The 17934-nt window shown below is 46.7% G+C and overlaps 1 protein-coding gene across 8 annotated transcripts in view; it reads right to left on the reverse strand.

The window, feature by feature from the left end:
• ADAMTS14 (ADAM metallopeptidase with thrombospondin type 1 motif 14) overlaps positions 1 to 17934 on the reverse strand; it is a 212197-nt gene that overhangs the window by 167050 nt on the left and 27213 nt on the right. For all 8 annotated transcript variants that reach the window (XR_016443452.1, XR_016443454.1, XR_016443453.1 and 5 more), the window contains exons 3-4: positions 15242 to 15398; positions 10949 to 11145 (exon numbers count right to left, since the gene is read on the reverse strand). Coding sequence is in view for 5 of the 8 variants with exons in the window: in XM_090057043.1 (XP_089913169.1) it covers positions 10949 to 11145; positions 15242 to 15398 (354 nt within the window). In the remaining 3 variants the exon portion in view is untranslated. The remainder of the gene's footprint in view (positions 1 to 10948; positions 11146 to 15241; positions 15399 to 17934) is intronic.

Below are 17934 nucleotides of genomic sequence, written 5' to 3' on the forward strand. Positions count from 1 at the left end.
CCTAAGACTGTTTTATATGCACATCAGCTGTATGAACACACCAGTACCTCTGACAAACTCCCTCAGACTCTTCCCCAACACCTTGCTAGCTGCAACACCACCAAAGAGCACGGCTTTCATACACCACCTCTGCAAGACTCGCTGAGGTACTGGAGAGAAATGAGAAATGTTCCAAAGACCTTTCCCACCAAGGCTAGGGACAGACATTACACATAAACCAGTTTAAGTGACAGAAACTGGTTTAAACCTGTAACAGAACAGATGTTCAGTGCACGTAAACTAGTTTGACATTGGCTTGAGATAAACCTAGTTGAATGTAGTATCATACTTAACTGATTTGGCCCAAACCAGTTTATGCAATGTCTGTCCCAGACCCCTTCCTGGTTTAAGCTAAATCAGACTCCCCCAGCATCCTGGAATGCTCTCTGGGCTGGGCTCTGCTTCGCTCCAGAGCTGGGCTGGCCTCTCCCCTCTGCTCTCCAGCCAGAGCAGGGAGAAGACATGTTGAGACACTGGGCAGCATGGACCTGTTAAGGCAAAGTGGGCAGGGAGGGAATTAATTCTTCCCGTCTTCCCCTCCTGCCCCACTGCAGCCAGGATCTGCCTGTCAGCCTGGCCAGGCAGTCTTGCTTAGAGCCCCCCTTCTGTCTTCCCCCTGCTCCTTTCCCACTGCCATGGGGTGGAGAGAGGGGTGCTCCATGTGATGCTGCGCGGCCTCAGATGGGGACTCTTCCCATCTTCCCTCCCCCCCCGCAGGTCGGGGAGGGGGGCTCTGTTCCATACTGGGGGGTACTCTTCCCCCTCCTCCTCCTCATCCTCTGCCCCCACCACTGAGGGGTGGGGAGTGGGAGCTCTGTGCAGGCTTCCCAGCCTGGCCCCAGCCCCAGAGGAGAGGAACACTTCCCCCCTCCCCTCACAGGGCAGGGGGGTCTTTGTTCAGTGCGGAGAGGGAGCTCTTTCCTATCCTCCTTCCCCCCACCACCACTGCAGGGCAGGGAGGGGAGGCTCTTGTGGTGGTCCCCAGCCCAGCCAGGTTGTGGGGAGCAGTTGTAACGGAGCTGCAGCTGCCAGCGTGGTGGCCCCAGAACCGCAGCCTGGGCTGGCCTTGCTCAGCCCTGGCTAAGGTAGCCACTTGATGGGACTGAGTCAGGCCACAGGGGCAGGGCCACCCTTGGTGGGTGCAGCTCAGTAACAGGAAGGCAAGTGCAGATAAGCAGCTGCTTCCCCTCGTCAGCGAACACAGCCCAGCATGCACAGCCGGCGGCTGGCCAGGAAGCGGCTTACCTGGGCCGCTCAGAGGCTGCCCAGCTGTGCTCACCTCCCTGTCACTGAGCTGCACCTGCCAGGGGTGGCCCCACCCTCGTGGGCTGGCCCAGCCCAACCCCACCAAGCAGCTGCCACTCCTGGCAGCCATGGCTCTGTTACAGCTGCTGGCTGGACCCTGGCTGGGCTAGGATGGGGAGCACCGCAAATGCCTCCCCTCCCCACGCTGTGGCAGCAGAGGGTGGGGGCAGGAGGACAGGGAAGAGTCCCCCCCAGCATGGAACAGAGCCCCCTTCCCTGCCCTGTGGGGGGGGGGGAGAGGGTTGGCAAAGAGACCCCATCTGGGGCCAGGCAGCATCACATGGAGCAGCCCCCTCTCCACCTCTCAGTGGTGGGGGAGAAGCAGGGGGAAGAGTCCCCCTCCAGGGCCGAGTAGACTTGCAGTGCCGAGGTTGGGCTTTAAACCCCTCCTCAGTCTAACTCAGGCCTGCAAGGGCCTTGCCAGACCCCCCTCAGCTCAGCTGCCCTATTGGAAGGAAGTTCTGCTCTAGCATCCTCAGGCTTCTGGCCTGAGCCACTGCAGGCATGTGCTGAACATCTATCCACTTGCAAACCAGTTCACTCTGCAGGTTAGACTAACAAGCAAAGATTGAATCAATTCAGGCTCAGGCTTTCTGAATGTCTGTCCCTAACCCAAAGGTCACACTTAGTTAAGAGCACTGTGCTTATAAGCAATAGACACCAACTGATCTCACAAGCACAGGGTTTTTAACTATGTGTGACCTTTGGTGGGAAAAGTCTTTGAAACATTTCTCATTTCTCTCTAATACCTCAGACAAGCTTGCAGAGGTGCTATATGCAAGATGTGCTCACCCAGAGATCACAGATGATACCTTAAAATTATGGATCTGTGGGAAGAAACTGGGAATCTGTAAATGATGCCATTAGAGGTAGCAGTTCCCTGATAACGCCAACAGTGGTGATTACATCAGTGGTGTCAAACTATGTGGGCCAAACAGGTCTGCATACCAGACAGAAGTGCTCAAGGTGGGTGTGTGATGGAGTGAACAGTTAATCCATGCAGAAGAGTCAAAGCAGCAGTGAAGCCAACATTCACCATACAGCGTCTGAGAATGACTTGCACGAATAGAAACATTATTGAAGGAATCCTCACCCCACAGCGATCTGAGGATAGCTGATGTAAAGGAAGGTGCTTTGGTTTATATACTGCAAGAATTAGCCATTAGGCAAAACACAATTATTTCTTAGGCAAAACAAAAGAATACATCTTCATTAACAAGAGTGAGTAGAGCCCAAAGCTGGGCAAAAAGTTCTTCAAAATACCTGTGGCAGTTCTTCAAAATATCAGTGGAAAGTCAGCCCCTGCAACTCAGTTTAAAACAATCAGTGGGTAAAAAGCCCTAACAGACACCCTGAGTACATGGGCTCGTTTCCCACTGACATAGAGCACTTAAGAGATTCTTGAGGTTTAGACATCCTGAATGCTGCAAGGGCTTTACATTTTGCAAATGTTTGATGAGCTTCTGAAACTGTTACTCAGCTAACCCCCAGACCTAGGATATATTTAGACTTTAAAGCTCCAGGAGACTTTCCAGGGAAATCTGGCCCTTGTTTGAGCCTCACCTCACTCCATCTAGTTATTCATAGCACTCTCCAGCCTTGCCATGCCCAAGCTACCAGCTCATTAAATCCTCCGTTGTTATAGTCCTGACGGCACTCCAGCCAAGCCTCTCCTCTTTAGCTTTGCCTTGAACTAATAGGATTAGTGTTCAGTTGTGTGGTCTCAGTCAGGTTGTGATTTATAACTGCTGGTATGGTTCTCCTGTGCGCTCCTTCTCAACAAACCCCCCAAAACCCTCTCGTCCCTCATGTCTTCCAGACCACAAAGTACAGGCCATTTGGCTGAAATGCACGTTCCACTAACATGTTTTCAGTTAAAAATTAAATGCTGGAGAGTAATGCTAACCTCCAGCATGCTCTCAGGTTCCCTCCCCTGTGCCATTACAGTCTTGTCAGAGCCATGACCTGTCCTCTCACTCTGTCTACACTGTGTAATTATCCTGCTAGCTGGTGGTTTGGCACCATATTTGAGACCCTTTTGGCTCATCAGGTGTGTTTTAAAAGCTCTTCTACTGAATTTGGTACTTGAGGGAATTACTGCTGCAGTAAGAAAAAGCAAGACTGTCAAGCTGAAGGAGGGACTAAGTCTGTGCACCGTGCCAAGACTCTTCTCTCCGTAAACACCTCCTCCCCTCTCCTTCTGCTCTCCCCCCAAGCAATGTAGCCCAATATGATGTCATGATATCTGCCCTGAAGAGAAGACTTATAATGGTCACAGACAGTGACAGATAACTAGCAGGTGAGTCCATTATACTGGGGGTATCAGCCACTGAGTGCAGGAGACTTGACAAGTCTGAAAAGAAAATGTGTCAGAGCCAGGGGCAAAAACAAAAAAAGAAAGAAAAAGGCCTGCTTGACAGGCAATAATGCTTTGATAAGCTATTCATTTTGCATATTACCCAAAGGGGTCATGTTTTCCCCTTTTATTGATCTTTTCTTTTATACACATTAAACTCTCAAATGGGGCCTTTATTTGAAAAGACAGCTGTCCCTCTTTCACTCAGCACAGCATCCTGAACATTCACACAGTGAAAAGCACTCCCTGCTGTGCATGAACCATGAAATGTGTTTGAAAATAAAGCTTTTGATTAAAACTGACAATTCCGAGCCTCCCATGCCATCCCCCAAGCTTAAAAAATGACATCATCTGTGACAGCAATAGCATGGGGAGATCCCAGTGTCAAAGAATGTTACTCTGTCCTTTCCTGATTTCATACTGCAATAAACTAATGTCCACAGGAGACAAATGTTAAAAGCTTCATATCTCAGCCTCTATGTACACAGGAAGTTTACAAGCAAACAGCTTGTATATGCAAATGATAGATGGTTACATATCTGAAGACCATTTCCATCTGCAAATATTTTTTGAAAAAAAGTAAAGACCCTCTGGTAAATTGGCTTTAGTAGCTAAAATTTTACCCCAATTTTTGGTCTTATCCAGGATTTCAGAGTCATTAATGTCTCTTCAGCAAGAGGCTTGCACTCAGCTACCTAAATATGACTGTTTCAACAGAAAACATGTTTCCAAAGGAAATAAAAGCTGGTCTGAGTTCTCCACCTCTGCTATATAAACCTCTCTTGAGTTACCATATTAAGTACCTATAGTGCCTGCAGTAGTTAAACTCATTTGACCATTACTGAACAGACACATACCTTTTGCTGGTCCCTTCAATGGTCATTTAAGAGAAATTCCATTATATATTCCTCATTTTATATGAGGTGAGAACCACATGGTTTTTCAGGCATAGCTCAATATAGTTAACTTAAAGCTGAAATGCAGAGCACTTATAACAGTGCAGTAAGCAGGGTAAAATCCCTAATCAGTAATAGGATCTTTGAATGAGCAATTGCATTTTACAAGAATTATTTGGGAATCAGTTCCTCCCACATGTGCAAAACCTATCAGATTCTATGGTCAAGATTTAGGATTTCCTTTACAATACCTAAAGACAACACAGCCTTCTTGAGCAATTCCCCACTCTGTCAGCAATCACGGCTGAGAAGAAACAGAATCCTAAACTGAGGCTCTGGCAGGTAAGTAAAGAAGGAACTGGATTTTCAGCACTCAGCCTCACTGCTCCCTTCAGTTCCTTCCTTATTCTCATCTACACCCTCCATTACTATTGCCATTAGCATAGCACCTAGAAACTATAAGCATGGATCAGGACCCCACAAGTAAAAGTCCTATACTCATGCTTCACCCTAGTATGCTCCCCTAGCCCCAAATGCCTGGAGTGCACTCCCCGCACTGCATACTTACGCTGTTCTTTCTTAATTTCCTCCACAGTTCCAGTAAGACACTATCACCAAAAGGTTAGAAAAAAGCAAACAATACATGGTATTTATTTGCATCCAAGACCATTCTGAATTTAAGACCCCCCCAATAATTCTACACATGGAAAATGTATACGTTTGTTATAATTTTCCATGTATAGATGCTAAATATTGAAGGGCTGTCTTAAATTAGCACCCCACCACCACTGCAGCAGAGCAAGCAGTGGCATGGGGGACAGGTAGGGAGGCAGGCAATGAGGGAGTCAAGCAGCCTGCCCCCAGCCACATGTTCCCCCAAACTGACCTCTCTATGCCTGCACCTTCCCTCTCCCTGCCACCACCTCTCTTCCTCCCCATTCCCCTCCCCTCCCAATCTCTGTCCCCATACTTACCCTCACCTCCAGCAGACTCCACCCCTGCTCCAGCCCAGGGCATGGAGCACATGCTTGCTCCAGCCCCCACACATGGAGCACATGCTTGCTCCAGCCTCAGCATGTACTCCATGCCTCAGAAACAAATGGGGCTGGAGCAGAGTGTGAGCAGGGCGGTCAGAGGCTGTGGCAGGTGAGGGGGAGATGGGGAGGAAGGAGGTGGCTTCAGAGGGGGGGCAAAGACAGTTGCAGGAAGGCAGACAGGAGACAGAGGTGGCAGATAGCAGCTGCAGTTTAGACCCTGACCCTGGGTCAAGGCTGGAGCTGCAGCTGGAGCCAAAGCTGCTGCAGCTGCTTGTCTTCCCTTTTGCCTTGTACTCAGTTCCAAGATGAACTTCCCACACCCAATCTTAAATGGAGAAAGAAACCTCATCTTGGAATTGAGTAAATATGGTAATAACCAAGGAAAACTACAAAGTCCTGATTTTGCAGGCACTGAGCACATCCTGTCTACCTATGAATAGTCCAATTGCAGACAATGGCATTATTTCAGGGGCAAATCCAGCCAGGGTCAGTGGTATGGTCATAAGTGCCTTTGCCTGTGCCTTGCTTGCTGCACAGTAGGCTCTCTGAACTCAGCAGCATGTCAGTTCAGCTCAGCCCAACTGGAGTTCCACGTGTACTGTGAGTTCTGAGCTCACCAGCCAGTCAGCACAGGGTCCCTGCTTTCATGTGGCATCCAAAGGATGAGTACCACTGCTGTTTTCCCTTCTCCTCTCCTCCCTGCTTCCCCTACCACACCTAATTCAGCAGCAGGGGAAAAGAAGGAGTAAGCAGCTGGGCTCCAGAGCTGCATGAAAGCAGGAGCTGACCACTGTTACTGTCTATCCCCTCTTTCCCCCTGCTACTGAAGGGCAATAAGGGAGAGGGTGGGAGAATGGTGGTAGCACTTACCAGCTGGGCTGTGGAACCATGCAAAAGCAGGGACTCTGGCCAGACCCTGCACCAACAAGATGATGAACTCAGAGTTCATACCACATCAGAATGCCAGCTGGAACTGCACAGACATACTGGTAAGCTCAGAGAGCTCATTGCCATTTAAGATCACGGTAAAGTGGGTGTGTGGTCACACCAGGTTGGCTGTGTGCCACTTGCACTATGGCCACAACCTCCTTGCCAGGTCCCTGGATCTGCCCATGTTTACATGTATAAACACACAAATGTACCCAAGTGTTTGCATGACCTGGGTCTCAGCTGGGCAGCTCCTAAGGGTCTTTTTTATGTTTACCTTCACCTATTCAGCCTGTAAAGTTCTTGGGGCAGAAGCTTCATCTTTCTTGAGGTCTTTTGCAGTACTGAGCAAAATCTTGGAGCTTAATAAATAAACCGTGAAAATACATCAGAATAGAAATATTCAGATACTTTGTTTAAAAATATAAATGTCTTTGTACATTTTAAGTCTATGTCTATACACAGGCATGCTCATCTTTTCATATAATAATGCCAGATGACAGTAGAAGATGCTAATGCCAATTAAGAGAGCCTAAGAAACACCACAGTATTATAGCAGGTTTGCAATAATCCAGTCACATAGTCACAACTATGATCACAGCAACAGACAGAAAACAAATAGTTGTGAATTAAACACACAGTTTTCCTTTATAGTTCTAAGTGCTGTCCCCAACATGTCAGTCTTCCGTGGATGTCTTGGGAATTCAGATGATTGATCTGCACTAATACTAATGGGAGGCTAACAAGATTGTAATTTTCTGCATATCATGTTGTAGCTAATATACCCTTAGGCTAACCAACAATATAGCTCTACTACTGACTGTAAGGGAAGGTCATAGGTGGAAAAAATATTATTTGCGGGGGCTGAATGTGTGTGTGTGTGTGTGTGTGTGTGTGTGTGTGTGTGTGCGCGCACTTCCCCGGCCCAGCAGGTAAGTCTGTCATGGGGAAGAGGTGTGGGGGGACAGATAGAGGCCCCTGTAGTGAGGGAGGGAATGGGGCAGAGGCAGGTGCAGTGGCTGGGATGAATGGGGCCCTGGGGCCAGGGCAGACCATGGGATGCTCAGAGTCCAGACTGCTTAACCAGGGACAGGGAGACTCCCGCTGCTGCGTGCATCCTGGCAGAGGCCCAGGGGGCACACGGCCCCTGGATCTGTGCGTGAGGCAGAGGTGGGCTGCACTCTACACCCCGCTGCCACTGTCTGGGACAGTGTGCACACCATGGCAGGAGTCCCCCTGCACCTCTGGATGCACCACCCAGACTCTGATCATCCCACAACCTGGCCTGGGGCCCCATTCACCCCAGCCCCTGCCTCCCCCTGACTCTTCCCTACTCCCTCTCACACTGTGGGGCCCTCAATCTGGCCCCCCCTTCCCCTTCACAAAGTACACTGACATTTGCCTGGCTGCTATGCTGAATAATAATCCACATGGCGGGGCTGCAGTCATGGCTGGCTCTGATCCTGGCTGCATGTCTGAGAGTACACGCTCCTCCCCTCCTGCTGCAGCAGCTCAGAGCCCACAGCTGGGCTGCCCTGTGGCCCTACTCACTGCCCTGCATGTGTGGGGGCTAAACTCCATTAGCCCCAGCCTTTCATCACCTATGGGTAAGATAACACTGTTTTGTGTCTATGTTTTTAAAAGTCTTCATAGATTTGTCACCTAGTGCATACATAAGACTTTCCATAACCACACTGAAAAAAAGAACAGAAGTAAATGAACGAAACATAGAATAGTTGCTCCGATTCTCCAGCTTCGTTCTGTCCCAGAAGCTGCTGCACAGTATATGTTATCTGATCCTCCTGACATTACTTTAGAACCCAGTTATAGTAAGGTTTCAAGAGCAGAATCCATGTCTCCCACTTCCAGATAGTCAAGTAGACAGCAATAGGGTAGAAAAGGCAACAGAGTTAGAAGAAACTTCTTTTCAGACTCCATCTGGTGCACAGATACTGCACCAGACATCCAACTAGGGAGGGAATGAGGAAGAGAAGCAAGACTGATGTAAAAGCAATGACTGAGAAAGAGACAAACACCTCTGTGCATACTGTTCAAACCAGCAGATATTTAGGTGCCAACTACTCAGCAGAGAATAAGTTCTAAAAGATTAATAGTAAAACAAATATTGATCTTCTATGTCCTCTGGCTTTTTAGTAATATATATATTTCACTCCCTTTTTCCCTTTTTTGGTAATAGACAATGAAAGGAAAACTTCTCCAAGTAATGCAGGATGGGAAATAGGAAATAGGGCAATGATTCTCAACCAGGGTGCTAAAGGACCCTGGGGTGCCATTAGAGCCTTTTAAGGATGCCACAAAGTCTATGCAATATTAGTACTTTTACATGTTCAATTACTTAAACAAGATTCACAAGATACATCTAGAGATTTCACACTGGAATCAACAGTAGCAAATGCATTCTGACCTGTTGTGATCTTCTGAGTTCTTTGCAACAGAAGAATTGCTGAACAGTAATACTTTCCCCTAGTCAAAAAACAAGAGCTGGCCTTCTCAAAGAGGTGCTTTAAGTCTAAACAAGGGGTGCCTTGAGTCTAGCAAGTTTGAGAATCACTGATGTAGGGTGCAGGGGTATCAAAAGAGGCTGTTCAACACTGATGGAGGGAAGTTCACGATTGCCAGGAAGAGGCCTGGAAACAAGGAGGGAGAATTCCCTGAAACACAAGGCAACCACAGTCAATGGAATATACACTCCTAAGTGACTTAGGAAATTTTGAAGACATTACTGTTTGCCAACCAGAAGAAACAGACAACAAGAAAACCATTAGATGGCTTCCCTTCTCTGTTCACTAGAGAAAAAACAGATTTTACAAAATTTCCTGGAATTTTGGAAAATCCGTTTGTGTTAGAAGAGGAGACAGCATTTCCCTGTCTGTCTCTCCCACTTAAGTACAACCAAAATAAGTGGAAGATTCTTCACTCTGAGGAAGATGATGTGAAAGAACCCCATACTTTATACTTCTGTCCTTTCTTTCCAAAGGGAACCATCCCTCCTTTTCACCCATCCAGACAACCTAACCTTAGTGCTTCTCAGCCAAACAGGTGTTCTGGACAGCAGCCATAACCCACAAGGCCTCTGCAGGGATCTCCATACAGAGCTTTTCATTTAAAAGTCATAAACCTCCACCCCAGTCTGTCAGAGTTCTGCAAGATCATTAACCATTTGTGTGCCTGCAGAATAAGCAATATCATTCTTGCTAACATTTCCCCATAACAAGAACTGATTCAGTTCAGGGATACCTTGCTTCAATCACCTCCCAGATGTAGCCTTCATCTACTTTCCTCCTGTGTTGCTGATGGTGTTTAACTTACTCACTTAGCTCACACCCTCTCAGACAGCAGCTTCAACACTATATTCCAGATCTAGCTTCCAATAAGGGGAAGGAGAAAAGAGATCTTAGGAAGTCATCCATGCCTTAAATCAAACCACTGACCACAACAAGTAAACACTAAGGGTCTACTCAACTGGCAATTTTGCAGATTTCTCATATACTGCAAAATCCAGGAATATCCACAAAATCAACCTAAAATAAAACTTAATAAAAATCAAATGCTGGCTCCTCAATGGGAGCCAGCAGTCCTTTGCCACTGCAGCCCACTTCACAGCCTACCTGGGGGGCTTGGGGAAGAAGGCGCTGGCTGGTGGCAGGATGGCACAAAGGGCAGCAGACAAGATGGCAGCCACCCCCTAGTCCCTCCTTCCCCCAACTTGGCCTCTTCATTATTCAGGAATCTATGTCCCAGCGTGCCATCCTACAGTGATTAAAAAAAGGCACAGAGCTGAATATCAAACCACTTAGCATGTCCCCGGTCTTAATCAATTCAACTGCACAATTGTCAATCGTCAAATGTCAAAGACAACCACGTTTTATGTGAAAGAACATTCTTTCCCCCAATTTTTGGACTTTTCCTGAGACTTGCTTTTCAGAACTACAGATTTGTAGTCATCGCAGTAGTGACATCACAGTAAGTTTTGTGCCAGAAGTCTGCAATAACAAGAACAGCAGATAAGGACCTCACTATAGGGAGTGTTCCATCAATAATGATCCTTAGAAGGAAAAGGATCTGTCGTTTGTACACAGGCCCTTTCTGGTTCCTGTCTAAACCCAGTACCAAAATTCCTTCAAAAAGCCCAGAAAGGAGAAGTAATATCCCTCATCAGACAAATCCACCTATCTTTCAAAGGACAAGTGGAAATGAACTGTAGTAAATAACCTGGCTAAAGAACACTCACATGTTGCATATGTAAAAAAGAAAATGGTGAAAAGAGCCATTTTCATTATTTCCCCTTGCTTCCATCCCCACACCCGCACCTCTTAGCCCTCTTTCAGGACCAGTGTTTATAAACAAACAACAAAAGAAAACCTCACTATGTTCATGAGCGTTAAGACGTAATTCTGGACATGTTCTTTCCCATGGAAACGCACGACTGAGTCATCCACTGCCAGCAAGACCTCAATGTTGTAGTCATCTTTTTTGGCATGGCGTCTCTTCCGCTCCACTTCACCCAACCGGTCTTCAATTAGGTCCAGTGAGTTTGGGAGCTCACCCACACTGAAGTGTGGAACTGAAAAGGTGAAAAGAAAGGGGAAAGAAAAAGAAAAATTAAGGTCACTAAATGCCAAACAATGTGGGTTTTGCAGCATTTCCTAGCTCTAATGCAGCCACTGCCTACTTTCCTAAGTGTGTGTGCATTTGCCTCTCTGTATGAATGCCCATAAAATATCTGTCTGATGCCTGCATTGATTCTCCACACCTCACTGGCTGGTAAGGGACAAGCAATCTGCATATAAACTATAGGAGAGAAGTCTGTGGGCAATGCCCTGAGTTTATCTGAATTCCTTACTCCCCCCCCTGAAAATTCTGGAAGAAGAGGAAAAAACTTGTCAAAATAAGAAATAACAAGGTGCCTGGTGGGTGTTTAGTAACTAAACTTCAGCTTCTGGTCTTCTACTCCATGTAAGAAGCCAGTGCAGGCATGTTCCATTTTTGATTCACTAGGGAACCGGAATGCAGTTTCACTCCCAGGCCTAACCAGACATTCTACCGGCAGCTCTCTCTGTCAATCACAACTTCCCCCCGCCCAAGACACTCTCCGCTAGGGCTGTGCAAGGCTTTGGGCAGAGCTTTGGATCCAGAGAAGCTTCAGACATTTCAGGGTCCAAAGCAGCATGTCCAGGTCAAAACGCTGGCCTTGTTCAGCTCCCTGAAGTAGTTTGGAGCTTCCACCTTGGAGATCCTGCCATAGGGTATAGTGGGGAAACAATAAAGTATCTATAACTTTGCTGTTTTTTGTCTGATTTGGATTAAATTTTCAGGAGTTGTAGACTCTGCAGAGAGCATGAAGCCTGCCAAGTTTCAAGAAGATCAGTGCAGGGGGTTGGGGAAAACTGCCCCTCAAGCTTCAGACAAGCAAAACTCTTGCCATGGGTGACACTGCGTGTGTTAGGGCGCAGCGAGGTGGCAGCTGCAGGGGTGGTGGCCCCTGCTGCGGCCACAACACCTGCCAGCTCTCGAGGAGATCAGTGCAGAGGGGTTCTGGGGCCCTGCACCCCTAGCTGCTGACAGGCAAAACTCGTGACATGGGTGCTTCTGGGACTGACTCTCTCTGTCTTGGGGGGTGGGAGAGACTACTGCAGGCCTGGCTGCTAAGTTACTGTGTTACCAGTTACCAATCAATCATGATTCACTCAGGGACCAGCTCAATACACAGGACCTAGCTAATGTAGCCAGTTAATTGCCATCAATTAGCACCTACAAAAGCAGAGACTAAAGAAACAAAGAATCAATACAGGTAATCAACTGGCCCAAGACAGGGACAGTCCCACAAGCACCCATGGCATGAGTTTTGTCTATCAGCAGCTAGGGGTGCAGGGCCCCAGAACGCCCCTGCACTGATCTCCTCGACAGCTGGCAGGCATCATGGCTGCAGCAGGGGCCACCACCCCCACAGCTGTCACCCCGCTGCGCCTTAACACACATAGGGTCACCCATGTCACAAGTTTTGCTTGTCCATGGCTTGAGGGTAAGTTCCCCCCAAACCCCTGCAGCTTTGACCTCCCTGTGTTGTAACACATAGACGTGACAGGAGTTTTGCTTTCAAGAATTTGGGGTACAGTTCCTCCAAAATCCCTGCACCGATCTTCTTGAAGCTTGGCACGTTTCATGCTCTCAGCAGAAGCTACCATTCCTGCAAGTTTCATTCAAATTGGACAAAAAACCACAAAGTTATAGATATTTCATTGATTCCCCCATTATACCCTATGGCCAGATCTCCGAGGCGGCTCTGAAGCTTCGGAGCCACTTCAGCCACATTGAGGCAGAAACCTGGTCCCAAGCTCTGGATTGGATCACGGCCATCCGAAGTGGCTGAATCCGAACCTGGATCAGATCACTGCCAACTTGCACAGGCCTACTGTCCGCCCTGGGTGTACAGCCAAATGTCATTTTCCATGCACAAAACTGCTAAGCACACTCCCAGCCCCCAGCATGTGCCCATGCTTTTTATGTCTATAGTGAAATTTCAAGACCTTTCAGGCTGGAAGAGAACAATTCCAAGTGCTTTGAACATCTTTTAAGCACCTGTCCTGCTTAAATGTCTCTAATGGCAGCAAGTATTCACAAGCATAGGGTTTGCATTCAAGAGTGAGGCCCCACTGTGCTAAAAGCTGCATAAGATGCATTAAAAAAGAGATAGAGAGGAAAGCAAAAGATGTATATGGAAGTGCAGGAAATAAGAGGGGATGAAAAGAACAACCAAGGGATGAAAAAACCCCAGCTAAATCCATTAGATGTCATGTCTAGGAGAACCACCTCATGGGAGTTACTGAGAACAGGCACTGCCAACATCAGAAAGGATAAATGAAGGACCGGGGTATGCTTTCTATTAAAAGCAAGTGTCATGGTGGGAAAAGTACCAAGCTAGACAGTGTAGTAATAGCAAAGGAAACAGGAATGCTATTGGTCCTGTCCCTGATCTTGTCAAATTGATTTTTCATCAAAGGCTAAAAATCTGAAGAGGAACTCCTCCCTAAATGAGTTTTAGGAGTTCTCTGAAAAGAATAATAATTTATTAGAGTGATTAGGAAATATCTCCCCACACAGGAGGTCGGACTCGATGATCTGCTCAGGTCCCTTCCAAGCCTGCAGACTATGAAACAGGCCTCCCATTAGCAACATGATTCTCTGATTCCTGTGCCCAAACATATAAATGAAGCTAGCGGGCATTAAGAGAAATTCATTGTGCCTAAGGACAAGTTACATAAAACATTTCTCTCCTCTGGTGAAGAAGTGCTCACAGCATGTCTACCAGGAATTTCTGTATTTGCCAACAAGGGGTTTGTTTTCAGACAGATAGATGAGATGAAGACTGAGAGGCCCAAATTGTAAGGCTGTGTTTAACTTGATCATGAACATTAAATAGAGCAAAGCTAAAAGCTAACCGCACACCACAACTCAGCCCCTGACTCCCACCCTACCATCTTTAAAATAACATATCCACACTCAGTGTTTCAAGAAATTCCTTCTCTATTTTTACCCCCTCTCCTTTTTCACAGAGCAAGCTGTGACAGACACATCACACAATTATGCCAGAGGTGTTGATCTACTCTTACATGATGTCTTAATTGGCCACGTGTTTTAGTGTAGAATGGAGCAAGTAGGCAGAGTGGCCGCATTCTGCACAGGGAGCAAAAAAATACTAGTAAGTCAACTCAGCCAATGGGTTTTGCCTGAGGAACTGGAATACATCTCCTGCTGTATCACCTTCCTGTTGTGAAAGCAACCCCACAGATATAACATGTTATACAGAGGCTAAGTATTTCTATTATTTGTACTAATTTCTAAAAAAATGATCTTCCAATAAGGCAACAAGACACTACATTTTAAACTGAAGGTAAAGCAGGGTGGGACCTTAGACACTAACTGGTTCAGAGAAGCATGAGTTTTTGTAGATGACAACCTACTTTGTCAGATGCCGGCTAACTCTAGTCTAACATGGCTAACCACCCTCTCTATATTTTAGACTGTGTAACAGACTTATAACACTGAAAACAGCTTGAACTAAAAAACATCTTTTCATGATAAAAAGAACATTAAATAAATGTAACAGCAACAGCAGACTTTGCCATTTTAAAGATTTACCCACATGGGAGAAGAAAATTGGGCATTTCTCTGAAACAGAACACCTGCCATTTGATTTCCCTGCTGATAAATGCAAAGTATACCCATGTGTCTGAACAGCCCTGTGAGATCTGATTCATCTTAAGATATTTTCACCACATTTGTTCAGGGAGCTGGGGGGAGGGCAGGCAGGCTGCTGCAGTGGCACAGGCACTAAGGCACGTGGCTGACAGCCCAGAGATCGCAAGCTTAAGGCCAAACCACGCACTTATGGCACGGGCCCTGTCAGATTCCAATGAATCTGCAAATTCTGCTAAATAAATACCCTGTCACACAAGAACATGAAAAAGAAAGGAAGGCTCAGGGAGCAAAACTCAACTAACAGCATGACAGTGGACAACCAGGCTCAAATTTAGAGAAGTCCCTGGGCTCCATGAAGCACAGTGTGCAAGGAAACACAGAGGTTACCCAAAGCTCTCACAGAGCAGCTGTGAAGCCCATGCATGTAGGATGAAATAATTTACAAATGCACAGTGTCCTACCTTCAGTATGAAGGTCCTTGTGTGAGTCTGTTCTGTCTTGTCTGATAGCAGATCTGCGGTAGATCACATGTGCTCGCCCATTCTCTTCCTTCTCCTGCTGCCCCTTCTCCAGGGGCTCAATGAAAAACTCATTGCTGTCCGTTCGAATCAGACCAGCCTAGAATCCATGGGAAAGAAAGTGGGGAAAGGGAACAAAAAGGAAAGAATTTTTTATAGATATATATACACACAGATACACCAACACACACATAACTAATAAAAGACTGCTTTAGAGGGAAGAGGCAAACACAAAGCAAAAAGGAAACCCACAGGCCAGCATAAAGTGTCCAAAGGGCAATATGATTTAAACTCTTTAGCTGTGGCACAGGCTGGCCACAGGCTTGGCATGGCATGGTGCAGCACAGCAGTAAATATGTATTGTGTTATACATGAGGATGCACCACACCATCTGAACCACTCTTCTCATTGCAAAAGAAGAAGGAGAAAATGCAGAGGCTCCATGCAACAGCTGAATCTGACAGTGTTCATTTTAATTAAGAAGTTCTTGAAAATGACAGCAGGTGATGGTATTCAGAATCATGCGACATCAAGAAACACATCTAACTGCTGCCCTTATCTATTAATTATTTATTAACTCTCGGCCCTTCTGCTACAACACATCATGTTTAAAACCAAACTTTCAGAGCTTATCCCCAAGAAGGAAAATGAATTGTTGGAACTAGTTGCGCAGCAAGGTCCAGTTCAAGGGTAGCAAATTCTTTTAATACAACTTTTTTGCGGCTGGGACTTGTCTGCAAATGTTGTTTTGGAGAGAACTTGGTGACATAAGAGTTTCTATTCATCATTTTATGTCCATTGTTCAGTTATAGGCTGTGTGTAGATGAAACGAGAGGCGTGTGTGCATGACACTTTAAAGTGGGCTAAATGCTTTTGCACTGCTTTAATGGTGTCGGTGTTTGCACACCTTAGTGGTGTATTACACATTAATTCCAGCCGCCATAGGTAATTCGGTGGCATAATGAACCTTAAATGACTTGGGGCGCAGCTAGCTAAAACTCCTTTGAGAAGTTGGCCATGAAGCAAAGCACCAGGCTCCATGCAGCTCTGAGGCTCTGTAAGAAGCCCTGCAGGCAGCAGCCTGGGAAGGCAGGATCTGCCCAAGAAAAGCGGCAAGCCTGATCTTTATTTTCCCCCCACCCAGAAGCCTGCCTGACTGCCTGAGCTGCACAGGGGCCTGGTGCTTCCCTCCATGGCTGTGGTACCCCCCAGGACTGCCCAAACCGGGTGCCTGCGGGAGGGTGCCACCGCAGAGGGAAGCATTCCTCCCCCACCGCACAGCCCAGAAACTAGTCTGCCCACCAGCACCTCGCCCTCCCCTCCCCACCAGAGAGGCAGGTAAGTCAATGGGGTATGTGCATGATACAGGAGTTTAATCAGCCTTACGCTGAAGCAGTGTTTTTTAAAACCCACTGCTTCAATTTAGGGCCCCCTACACACATCCTTAGAAACCAAAACCACACAATCACCTGAAAGGTGGATACAGTCCCTATGATGCAGCCGTAGATTCAGTGGCTGAATCTCTGAATCGAATCAGAAGACCCTTTAATGTCTCCAAATCAAATTGGAACCCTCTGAATTGATTCAGAAAGATTCAGTGATTTGGACATAGACACAGTTTTAAATGTATTTTCTGCATGCCTCAAGGTACCAGGCATGGCTTGTAAATGCTACAATGCTGGGGCACATGGAATGTCCCACAGGGGCACGGGGGGGTCCCCAGCACGCTGGGCAACAGATGCAGAAGTGGACCAGAAGCAGTTCCAGTCCACTTCCAGGTCCACCAGGGAGCATGCTGGGGGCCTCCCACACCCCCCTGGTTTGGCAACTGGTAACTTCTGGTCCACTTCCGAGTCTGCTGCCGAGCGCACTGGGGACCTCCCCATGCTCCTGTGGGATACTCCATGCACCCCAGCATTGTAGCATTCATGAGCCATGCTGGTACCTCAAGGTATGTATAAAATACATTTAAAAATGTCTCTATGTCCAAATCACCAAATCTTTCTGAATCTATTTGGAGGGTTCCGATTCAATTTGGAAGAGATTAAAGGGTCTTCTGATTGGATTCAGATTCAGAGATTCGGCCACCGAATCAGGCCGAATTAAATCAGGGACCAAAGCGTCGCACAGTCCTATCATGTAGCCCTGATTTCAAACTTCAGTCAGGCCTCCGGTGCCCATTCTCCAAAGTCCCTGTCTTCCACCCAAGCCCTTGTGGCAGAATCAGCCATTTAACCAAATATACTGATTCCATTTAAAGTTACAAGAACATCAACATCTTTGGCCATGAAGTATTTTAAGATCAAAGGATTGAAATCACTTTTCTCCCAGACAAAGAAAAGATGTATGTAATAACAACTGTTATTAGATATTTTTTTGGCTACCAGATGTTCTTACTTAACATCTACCTTGAAATTGACCCAATCAGTTATGCCCTGAAACTCCAGCTTCCTAAGACTCAACAATCAAAAGAAAGTTATACAATGAGGAATGATTCCTTTTATCAAAAAAAAGTACAGTGGGCTAGTAGTTGCCACATCCACAATCCCACAGGCTTTTTACTTTATCTGCTGACCTGAAGCCCCTTTCAAGCCTGGCAGCAGAAGTTAATACTTTTCATAGATTTTCTCCTCACT

Source organism: Crocodylus siamensis, chromosome 7 (genome assembly GCF_052110815.1).
Source record: "Crocodylus siamensis isolate JL-2025a chromosome 7, ASM5211081v1, whole genome shotgun sequence".
Lineage (NCBI taxonomy): Eukaryota > Metazoa > Chordata > Crocodylia > Crocodylidae > Crocodylus > Crocodylus siamensis.